Raw genomic sequence first — 12,169 nt, forward strand, 5'->3', positions numbered from 1 at the left:
TGTTCAAGATATAAGAAGTAGGGAAGGAAGAGACTGTGGGGTGAACTTTGGCACAATTCTGCATTCCATCCTCCCTAACTTCAGACAGCTCCAGGCTGATACGCTTGTCAACGGATGCTCAAGCATAGGAGGATCCGCCATTAATCTTATGGGGATCCGCCTGCCATCTCTGCCATTTCCCAGAGGACTTACAAACCTGTGATCAAAATTTATGAAGGCTTCCGAAATAAACGCCTAGCTGATTATAGCAGCCAAATTAAACTCCAGTCCCGGCCCCCACTGATTCACCCAGCAAACAGGGCAAGGGGCTCGAAGCTAAGATGGTAATGACTAGAAGCAATTATCAGGAGATGGGTCTAACCGTGGAAGAAACGGTCGCGCCAAATAGTGCCCAGAACAAGATTACAGAATACTTTCTCCCCATTAAGGACCTACCCCCTTCGACGTCACAGAAATTTTTAGCTAACTCTATGAATTCCTGGTCGGAAAATGAATGGACGGTAGCACATCCCCTCTCTGCTAAACTTCACACGACCTTTCCAGCTGCTAAAAGCCCCGCAGAGGAACTGCAGAATGTAGGTTTAAACTTTCCCCCGAGTGCAATAAATGATGAACCGCCTTCAGAATTCCTTACCATTTACTCTTATTGCCCTCTTATGGGACAACCAATTTCCTCAGCCGAGAGTGAAAGGGAAAAAGACGGATCCCTTTCTTTAGACCCCCCACAAGACTGGCAGCCCCTTCTGCTTGCGGAAATGAAGTTAGTTAAGGCATATATTTCAGAAACAAATAATCTACTTACCACGCTGGTGGAAGTATTAGCGCCCTCAAGAGGTGGAAGAACAGCTATAGAAAACCCTATATACAGCTCTGAACCACCCTACAGTCGCACTCCTGACACGGGCAAAAACAGAGGCAGAAAGAAAAAGAAAAAATCTACTACTGCTTTAAACATCAACCAATCTAAAAAATAAAAAAATATTAAGAACAGCAAGCCCAATAATTCTAATAAGATGAACTTTAAACCTTTGTTCAAACAATTGGACGCTCCAAGGAAGAAGGATTCATCAAATGCCCACTGCCAGGATACCCGGAGAAAATCTTCACTGCTGCTGACGGAGCCTCAGTCAGATTCTCAGAGCTTTATCTCGGTCAAGGACATGGCAGAACTTGAGTCTATTCTGTGGGACCACTTGGAACAAAGGTCTGAGCCATCTGAAAGACACTCATCAAGGTGGAACCTGACACTACAATCGGATAAGCTGGTCATCTGTTATAAACATAACGCCAGGGGACGGCGCCCCCTATTTCCGAGTATTCCGTTCTTGGACAATTGTCTCCGCCAGGCGACACATGCCCCATGGCGAACAAATTTCATCAGAACAATGACCAACATTTCCAACAACATGTGGGATTGGTGCCTGATTATTACTTGTCACTCCAGTAGGGAAGCCAATCAAATTCTTAGTGCAAGGGGCGGCTTAAAAGGAATGGGTATATCCGTACAAAGATACTATACTAACGCCGCACCTCCAATACCGTTAGTCAGATCTCATCTATGCAGTTTGACCGGTAGCATGGCCGATTCTGAAGATCCTCCAAGGACTAACAACTTCATGCACTCTGTTCACCAGGCCCCTGATCCTCTGAAGCCACAATTCTCTCCCGCAGTCGTGCCACTTTTGATGCCTGCTCTCCTACAGGAACTGGAACCAGAGGAGCTTCAACTCACGGAGCTCTACGTCCAGCTCCCAGCTTCTGAGAGATCGGCGTTGATATCCAAGCTGCATCTTCTAATCCAACGTCTCAGAGCCGCGGATGGCTGTGAGTCACTGATATCCTCGCCCGCTCCCTCAAATGATGACATAGCAGCTTTTTCCATCACCAAATTTGCGGAGGAACCAAGAACATCTAACAGGCCAAGACCATCCTCACTAGAAGCAATGGTCTCCAGATCTACTAATCCTAGCTGGCGTACGAACGGAGCAGTCTTTCAGGATGTCACAGGTGCCTTAAATAGAATTTCGGCCCCTAACTGACATTCACCCCCCGCTGTTTTGCAGTTCCTATCCTGGAACATAGCTGGCTGGAACAGTAAATAAAGCGACCCAGAGTTGACCTCTTACCTTAACAATTTTGATGTAATATTTCTCCAAGAGACCTGGGCAACCTGTAATCCCTTTTTAGATGGCTTCTCCCCCAGACATCTGCCAGCCACACTTGCAGCAGATAGGAGAGGTAGACCAGAAGGGGGTCTGGCAATCTTGATTTCCTCTGATTTGGCCATCCAAGTTAGAGATCTCCAACACTTGAACTCAACGGCCATGGCAGTGTGCCTAGAATTTAATGCCCTATCGGTCTTGTGTATTAATGTCTACCTCCCTCCCAGTCAGATACGTTCCAACACGGTCACGATTTGGGAAGAGCTTGATAATTACTTGTCAGATTTGATGGCTCAGTATCCCAGAGCATATTTGCTCATCATGGGGGACTTTAATGCGAGGACTGGACCAAATAATAATGCTCTTTTTTCATCAAGGCTATGGGGGGGGGGCGAAAATTGTGACCACCTTATCCCTAATTCTAACAGGTACTCGAAGGATTACAAAATTAACTATGGGGGAATATGCCTAGCTCGCTTGGCTGGTAATCATAACCTGATCATATTAAATGGCCTAGAATATCTAGGCGCCAGTGCAGAATACACCTATATTTCCTCCCGCGGTAGCAGTGTTATCGATTATGCAATGATTGCCCCCAACTACTTAATTTGATCTCTGCCTTCAAGCTAGGCAATAGACAAAATAGTGACCATCTACCGCTCAACATCGAGTGCGTCTGCCCCAAGAACTCCAGGCTAGCGAACTACCATAACTCCACCCTTAGCGGCAAGCATTTTAAGGGCAGAAGGACAAGATGGTCGTCACAGCTGGCCCTTAGGTCTGAAAATTTCCTTTTTTCCCCTCTGGCCACGGCCATTCGGGAAAATTTAAGGAAAGCCAATAACCCCCAGTCAGCCCTAGATGAATATTCATCCTTAATCTCCAATTTAAACACCACCCTTTTTACTAGACAGCTTGCTCCTAAAAAAATCTTTAACTGTAATGCGAAATGGTTTGATGGGGAATGCTTGGCCTTAAAATTACAGCTGAGGAACGTATACACGCATTACCGCCAGGAAAATCTCTCCCAGCTTCCCCCCGAATATTATGTCATCAAAAGGGAATACAAGTCTCTGCTGACTATTAAGAAAAGGCTATCTGTACAGCAAGACTGGGAGTCCTTAATTCGGGTATCGAGATCTAAAGATACCAAAAGCTTTTGGGCCATCATCTCTAACGCTTACCGCACCGAACCTATAGCACCCTGTAATATCCTCCCCCAGACTTGGGAATGGTACTTCACTGACATGTTCGTTGAAGCCCGACCTGTGGATCAAAGTCCCTTTGGCCCCCCGATCCCTTGGCCCTTCTGCCATGGCCTCCTGTTTCCCAGGGAGAAGTAAAAGCTCTGATTGCTGCTCTGAAGGCGGATAAGGCGCCCGGCCCTGACAATATCCCGTCAGAAATGCTGATAAAATTCCCAGACTGGTGGGCGCCTATCCTAGCCAATCTATTTACCAAAATCAATAATACCGGTCTCGTTCCGGAATCCTGGAGCAAAGCGATAAATGTGCCTGTATTTAAGAAGGGAGATAGAGAGGACCCCTCAAATTACAGGCCAATTAGCTTATTATCAGTCATTGGTAAATTATACACTGCACACTTGAAAACAAAGCTTGATGCCTGGTTGGAGGAATACGACATACTAGGCAAAGAGCAGGCAGGGTTCAGGAAAGGCTGTTCGGTTCTCGATCGCTGCCTTGTACTGAGTCACCTGGCGGAAAAATACAGTAAGCTAAGAGGTAATGGCCTATATGTGGCTTTTGTGGATCTCAAAGCCGCTTTTGACTCAATCCCACGGAACAATCTATGGCGCAAGTTAGCAAATACTAACATCGACAAAAGGCTTTTAACCCTGATTTACAACTTATACCAGCGAACCTCTCTACGTGTACGCTGTGGTCGACAGGGAGGCTTAACCGACCCCATCCTCTCTAACAAGGGGGTGAGACAGGGATGCATACTAGCTCCCCTGCTATTCAACCTCTACTTAAATGACCTAAGATCATTTTGCCTCTCTCAGGAATTTCATTCCCCTAAAATCGCAGAAGTAAGATGCCCTTTGCTCCTGCACGCTGATGATGCGGCTCTGCTTTCTCTTTCCAAAGTGGGTCTCAAGCAAATGCTCCGAGCCTTCATGCTTTATTGTAGAGACAACCGACTTATTATCAACTACTCTAAAACTAAAATCCTGGTATTTTCTAACCGTAAAATAACCTCTCCCTGGTCAATTAATGGTCACCAAATTGAACAGGTCTCCCACTTCAGGTACCTAGGAATTACTTTCCACTCCACGATGAAATGGACAACTCATATCAGAGTGGCGATCAAGAATGCCCGTAATATAGTAAAGGGTGTATTACACTTCTTTTTCACCAAAGGGGAGCAGTATGTGCCAGCAGCTGTTCAGGTTTTCAAAGCCAAAATTATCCCCCAAATTCTTTACGGGGGCCCTATATGGATACATTCATTTAACTCCTCAGTGGAAGCAGTCCTCTCCCTTTTCCTACGAAGGGTGCTTGGTGTACTGAGATGCGTCGCCTCGGCAGCTCTTAGGCTACAGTGCGGTGTTTCATCCCTGGAATGCATGGCATGGCTGATGGCCGTAAATTTCTGGGCCGATTGTGCCTACAATACGCAGCCATGCTTTACATCTGCCCTTTGGAATGACGATTTTACATCCAACTGGAGCAAAAAATTCTTTGTGAAATTTTTGAAAACAGGTTTCTCTGAGGAATTCCTAGCATCCCTATCACCTACCCTGGCAAAAGCCCAAATTCGGTGTCAGCTTAAAGACTTGGATTTGCAATCTTCGTTTGAAAGAGCTTCTAAAGCATGCTCTCCCCTCTTCCTGAAGCTAAAAATGGATCCTGGAAATTTTGCCTCTTATCTAGACTTCCTTACAGTACCCAAATTCAGATTAGCCTTTACTAAGGCCAGATTCAACTCCCTATACTCCACATTGCTGAGTGGGAGGTTCTCTGGCCTGCCCGTTGAACAACACCTCTGTCCCTGTGGTATGGGTTCCATCGAAACCCTTCAGCACTCATTTTTAAATTGCCCCCTATACTCACAGCTAAGGAAAAAAATTCTTTCCCCTTTTCTGGTAAGGCACCCATATAAACCTCCAGAATCCATAATATCTTACCTGTTGGCTGGTTCCAATAGGGAAACCTCCCTTCAAGTAGCCAAGTTTATCCATGCCTCTCAACAAATACGGATATCTCTGCCCTCTGGAGTGTAAGTTCTCGTTCTGATGCAATTTCACCTTGTTTTCTGTTTTAATGTTTCACCGTTTTCTTATTTTATTTTCCTTTTTATCTTGCTCTTTGTATATACTGTGGGTCTTTGACCACAATAAACTTACTTACTTACTTACAAGAAAAGGCAATTCCAAGATGCAAAAACCAAGCCCAGTGAGAAATATAAAAACAACTATATGATACAATGTAATGTGAGCAAAGAGACAGAGATCTTTCTCATGATATGAATACTCTTTCAAGACTCAGCCTTTAAAGTTGTGTAGTCTTCTGTTTTAGATGCATGGGTAACAAAACAAAATTGAGTAATGGGAGTGGCATAAATGGCATTTTTCAACATTAAAAGAAATGCCAACTCAGAAGTCAAGAATGACTATTGTACTATGTCATTTTAAAAACAACATTAAATAGTCTCAGACTGTAATCATATACATACTTACTTCTGAGTAAACCATACTGAACACAGTGGGCCTTACTTCTGAGTAAGCAAGCATTGGATGGGTTTGCATGTGTCCTATTCTTAAAGAGATGAATGGCTCAACTGAAAAGAAGGGATTGAAGAGGTGTTTCTCTCTATTTCATATCTAAGAAGTCCTAATTAATCTTTGTATTGATTTCTGAACTGGTATTTACAAATGCCCTACAGTAACCTATCTTCTCTCATGCATTTCATGCTGCCACTATTAAATCATCCCTCAACCGTCCTGCGGAGCTCTTTAGAACTGTCTGAGGGCTTTTACATCACAGTCCTCAGGATATTAGAGAATCATCGGTAACCCGCTGTAATGAGTTCGCTGGGCACTTCCAAGATAAAATCTTATGCATCCGCCAGGACTTAGACTCCAATATTATGGCAGTTGAACCTAATGAGGTATCCGGAGCACGGTCTTGTCCTCATTTGTTGTATGAGTTTCAGTTGGTACAGCTTGAGGAAGTTGACAAGGTACTTGGACTGGTGCGTGCAACCACCTCTGTACTAGATCCTTGCCCCTCTTGGCTAGTGAAAGCTGCCAGGGTTGAAACAGCCAGATGGGCCAGGGAAGTGATAAATGCCTCCTTGAGAGAGGGAGTGGTCCCTAGCCGTTTGAAAGAGGCGGTGGTGAGACCACTCCTGAAGAAACCTTCCTGTGACCCAGATAATTTGAACAACTTCAGACTGGTAGCGAACATTCCATTCTTGGGCAAGGTCTTGGAAAGGGTGGTTGCCAGCCAGCTCCAGGTGCTCTTGGATGAAACTGATTATCTAGATCCATTTCAATCCGGTTTTAGGCCCGGTTTCGGCACTGAAACGGCCTTGGTCGCCCTGTATGATGACCTATGTCTGGAGAGAGACACGGGGAGTGTAACTCTGTTGATTCTCCTTGATCTCTCAGCGGCTTTTGATACCATCGACCATGGTATCCTTCTGGGGAGACTCACGGAGTTGGGAGTTGGAGGTACTGCTTGGCAGTGGCTCTGCTCCTACTTGGTGGGCCGCCTCCAGAAGGTAGGGCTTGGGGAGCACTGCTTGATACCCTGGACTCTCCATTGTGGAGTCCCACAGGGATTGGTTCTGTCCCCCATGCTTTTTAATATCTACATGAAGCCGCTGGGCGCGGTCATCAGGAGTTTTGGAGTGCGTTGTCATCAGTATGCTGATGACACGCAACTCTATTTCTCCTTTTCATCTTCCTCAGGAGAGGCTATTGATGTGCTGAACCGTTGCCTGGCCACGATAATGGACTGGATGAGAGCTAACAAACTGAGGCTCAATCCTGTCAAGACTGAGACGCTGTTGGTGAGTGCCTTCTCGGCCCAGATGGTAGATGTTCAACCTGTTCTGGATGGGGTTACACTCCCCTTGAAGGAACAGGTTCGTAGCTTGGGGATTTTGTTTGATCCATTCCTGTCTCTTGAGGCTCAGGTAGCCTCGGTGGCACGGAATGTGTTCTACCACCTTCGGTTGGTAGCCCAGCTACGGCCCTATCTGCACAGCGACGACCTCGCCTCAGTTGTGCATGCTCTGGTAACCTCTAGATTGGACTACTGCAATGCACTCTACGTGGGGCTGCCTTTGAAAACAGTTTGGAAACTACAGCTAGTGCAAAATGCAGCAGCCAGACTGTTGACTAGGACCAGACGGTCCACACATATAACACCTGTTCTGGCGCGTTTGCACTGGTTACCTATCGGTTTCCGGGCCAAATTCAAAGTGCTAGTTTTGATTTATAAAGCCTTACATGGTGCGGGACCACAATACCTAGCAGAACGCCTCTCCTGATATGAACCTACCCGTTCACTACGTTCAACATCAAAGGCCCTCCTCCGAGTTCCGACTCACAGAGAGGCTCGGAGGGTTGTAACGAGATCTAGGGCCTTTTCAGTGGTGGCCCCCGAACTATGAATAGTCTCCCCGACGAGGTTTGCCTGGCACCTACACTTCTATCTTTTTGGCGCCAGGTTAACACCTGTTTATTTTCCCAGGCTTTTTAAATATTTTAAATTTTTGTTGTTATATAGACCAGGCTGTTAATTGTTTAACATATATGCTTAATGTTACTATTGTCATTTTAATGTATTTTTATTGTATCGTATTTATGCTATACTGTGCACCGCCCAGAGAGCCTCTGGCTTCGGGTGGTATAAAAATTGAATAAAATAAATAAATAAATTTATCAATAATTTGAATCATTCAGTAATTCACTGTATAAAGAATACACTAGTGATATTAGAATATTTTGTAACCTTATGGGTCACATACGTAAATTTGGAAACATTTGTCTTGAAGTCACATTCTCCATACTTGAAATAATACTTTTGGAAATTATAGCATTTTTTTTTTTTTGCTGATAAAATTAGCTTATTATTCAGTGAAATACAACACTAGGAGTATTGAAACTGGAGCTAATATGATATGTATCTTACTGTAAAAATATTTTCAAACATCTTTCCTACAGTTTCAAGCATGTTACAGTAAATTTTCAGAAAGCAAGTGAACTGACAAAAATAAAAAAAAGTATAAGTTTGTTACTCTTTGCTTTCTACAACAAAAAATGTTCAGCAAAGATTAAACAAGTCTATCTGAAGTAACTATAGCAGAGAACACAGGCTTATTTCATACCAAGCTTTTAAAGCAGATAAAGGGAGGACCATCATTTTGCAGCCCAATATGCAAAGGCATGCTCCTTTGTGTCACTATTTTAAACTTGCATGGCAAAAGCTTCATCCCCACTGTAAGCAACTAACATCCAGATGTTCTAAAACTCCTACTGGCCCAAGCCTTTACTATTTCAAAAAATGTGCTTTGATAAATCCTGTGTGATTGCAAGATTAGAAATTCATGTAAATATGATTTTATACATAATATGCAAGCTGTTCATCACACACACACACACACACACACTCTACCTGTTGGTATATGAGCTCAACAAGTTCTTGTAATGCTTCATCTGTAGTGACACAGCCATTTAGAGTTTCTGAAAAATGTGCTCTTTCAGTTTCAAAACAAGCCGGCTGTTCTGCAAGGTGGTTGAGAAAATCCTGCACATACTCTGTTAAAGTTGGAAATCCATCACAACCATCTTCCAAAGATGTTTCCTAAAAGAAATTACAGCCAGCTTTGGAATTGAACTTAACATTTTCAGTTTTCATGAAAATGGCTTCAACATCATCAATTTAGTTCTTGCCATTAGTAGCGGAAAGCAAACAAACTGAAGTTTTAAAAAGGCACAATACAGGAATATACATAAATTTGGCCTAACGTTTTACATGGGAACCTAGTTGAAAATCTTACTGTGGTGTGCCATGCTGTCCCATCCACGCACCTTGAACACCTGGGATTGGGAAATTACAGCTACAGTAAAACATAATATAACATTATTGCTCATCAGTTGCAATAGCACTGGTGATTGTTGCATACCAAGGAAAACCATGAGGACAGCCACCTGTTGGGTATGCTTTCATTTGGATTCCTGTACTGAGCAGGGGGCTGGACTCAACGGCCTTATAGGCCCCTTCAAACTCTACTATTCTTTGATTCTACTCTATGCATACCAGAGGCTTGCTACAATTCACCTGTCTATACTGATATAAGAGAGGTAGCAAGTAAGTCCACTAGCATGTCTGTCCATACATATCTGCTAGTTCAAGGGTGATGACTTGGGATCTTGTAGATACTGCTGGATTCCTATTCCATCAGCCCAGCCAGCAAGGCCAACAGTAAGGGATGACACAAGTTGTAGTCCAACAACATCTGGAGGCCACAGGCTCCCCTTGCCCATTATTATTTATTGTATTTGTACCCCACTCTTCAGCCAAAAAGGCTCCCAGAGTACCTTACATACAATCAATCAATATAAGATAGTCCTTGCCTGCAGGACAAAAAAGCAACAACACACAAGGGGAAAGGGGCAGGGAGGAAAGAAGAGGGGAGGGAAGCAAACTCAGGCACCAATTCTTAAATAGCTGTTCTTATAATGACCAGCCAGCTGTCATGGAAACAGATCAGGAGAAGGAGGTGCCTGATGGAGGCGGTTTTCCTGCAGAGCTGATGAAATGAGCCCTTCTTCCCATCTCCCCCACTGAGGCGGTCTCAGTAATAATAAGTAATATTAGTTAGTTGTGGCCTATATTGTAGGCCCCAAAAGATAAAAAAGCCAACTTTGTAAATATTCTCTGCCTAGTCACCTGGAGGAAGCTCTTACTTGCCAAAAGCAACCAGGCTTGTTCTAGACTCAGTACAGAGACCTTTATGTAATTAACTTCCCTAACAACTTGAGGGCAAACTTGAAGCAGTACATTTTTGCAGTACAGTTTGGATAAGGATAGAATTTTGCTGACTATTCCTGTACTGAAGTAATGAAGATTATTTTTCATGAGCACTTGCTTAGAAACAGATGAGAAAGAGAGCAGCTTAAATACTTACCTTATGATTAGGGGTATATCCTGAGGGGTAAAATTCAGGTGCATTCACGGAAAGCTTTGATATTACCACTGGAGCCACAACCACTTGAGGTTTAGCCATTGATGAATTAGAACTATTTTTTTCTGGTAAAGTTGTAGCTTTTGTCTGTTCTGAAAATTTAAAATTAAGAAACTGAATATTGCATCTCTCTTAACCACAACAGTATTCAAAGCAATTTTACTTTTCCCTTCCCATTTTGACAGAGAAAACATAATCTAGAAAAATTTTGGCATTTTAAAGTTAACAGATAGGTAAATAATTATGAATCCAACTCAGATATGTGATGATAATAATAATTTATTAAACTTAAAAGCAAAGCTTCATCTAGTGGATCCCAAGTAGATCATAACAGTAAAACAATTAGTTTTTATAAAAACAATTTAAACAACTGTTCATAGTAGTAGACAGAAAACAGCAGAAGTCAATATATACCAGATTGTAGCAGTCTAACCATTCCCATGAAAAGCATGGGAAAATGTGCATGTTTTACCTTGGCAGTGCAAGTCCAACAGAGTGGAGGCCATACATTGTGTCACTGCACAGTGAGCCATGTGCAGCAACAGAACATGAAAGGCGCCCTCTGCAAACCACAAGGCCTGGTCCAGTTGATATATGGAAAGATACTCCATCAGATATCTTGGTCCCAAGCCATTATAAGGCTTTTATATGTCAATATTAAATTGAGACCAGTAATGTGCTGGAGCCAGTTCATATCACACAAAAAGTAGTAACATGATCTCATCATGGTACTCCCACCAACAGCCTAGTGGTTACATTCTGCACTAGTTTAAGTTTCCAGACTGCCTTCAAGGGCAACCCCATGTAAAGGTCACAATAATCTTTATGCAAAATTATTCAAGCATACAGCATTGCGGCAAGGCTCTCTGTCTATAAATGCCTAGGAACTGCCCACCAATAGTGTCTCTGTCTTGTCAGGATACAGCTTCAGTCCCCTTCTAAAGAAGCAGTAAGCTGATCTTCAAGAACACCACCTTGTCTGGGAAAACAACTCAAGACTCTTGCATACAAACAAGAATTTCACCCCTTAAGCAGACAGGCCCTTACGCCAACAGACCTTGGACGCGTCTTGTACACATCTAACAAAATAATAATGCTTATGTATAGAAGATTACACAGGATAAAGCAATGTTTTATTTATGAAAGGTTTTGTATAACCAAAACATAACCCTTCTTCCTAGACATCTATGACTACTGCAAAAGATAATAAAATATCGTATATGTAGTGGTAAGCCTCTTTGCTCCATTTTAGACAAAATTGCAGACATTATCAATTTTTTTGTTGATGGACACATGTTACATATATCACAACTGACCAATCCTCCTTGTAATAAACAACTTCAATAAAACTGATCAGAACATTTCTGTTTCAAAATGTTGCCTCTTGTATCCCACTTCACATCTCCATAAAGCCTAATTTTTAAATCCTAGCCTGTTTTCCCTTGCACTTGAGCAAAGGAAGAGTTCAGTATCACTATACTGAGGATATTAACAGTTATCCACCTCAGTGTGTTAAGAGTATGGATAATAGGGTGGAACATCAGTAGCGCTGCTCTAAGATTCTCATTTTCTAGAAGACTGACTGCAAAAACCTGGCTGTGCAAAAACCTATTTGCTTTAATAGTATTTAACAAGGTGTTTTATTGCATAGGGAGGAATCCAATTGGTTCTCCAATTGCTGTTATTCCAGCAGAGGCATCTGCTAATAGCAAAGAAGGGGAGGACATTTTAGCTCATTTCGTCATTCCCTGCAGCCTTCAAAACTCAGAACAGATTTTTAGGGGTGC

The 12,169-nt window shown here is 42.9% G+C and overlaps 1 protein-coding gene across 1 annotated transcript in view; it reads right to left on the reverse strand.

The window, feature by feature from the left end:
• Positions 1–12,169, reverse strand: part of PAIP1 (poly(A) binding protein interacting protein 1) — a 33,560-nt gene that overhangs the window by 19,000 nt on the left and 2,391 nt on the right. The window contains exons 2-3 of the mRNA XM_061617430.1: positions 10,326–10,474; positions 8,810–8,998 (exon numbers count right to left, since the gene is read on the reverse strand). Coding sequence (XP_061473414.1) covers positions 8,810–8,998; positions 10,326–10,474 — 338 coding nt within the window. The remainder of the gene's footprint in view (positions 1–8,809; positions 8,999–10,325; positions 10,475–12,169) is intronic.

Source organism: Rhineura floridana, chromosome 1 (genome assembly GCF_030035675.1).
Source record: "Rhineura floridana isolate rRhiFlo1 chromosome 1, rRhiFlo1.hap2, whole genome shotgun sequence".
Classification (NCBI taxonomy): Eukaryota; Metazoa; Chordata; class Lepidosauria; order Squamata; family Rhineuridae; genus Rhineura; species Rhineura floridana.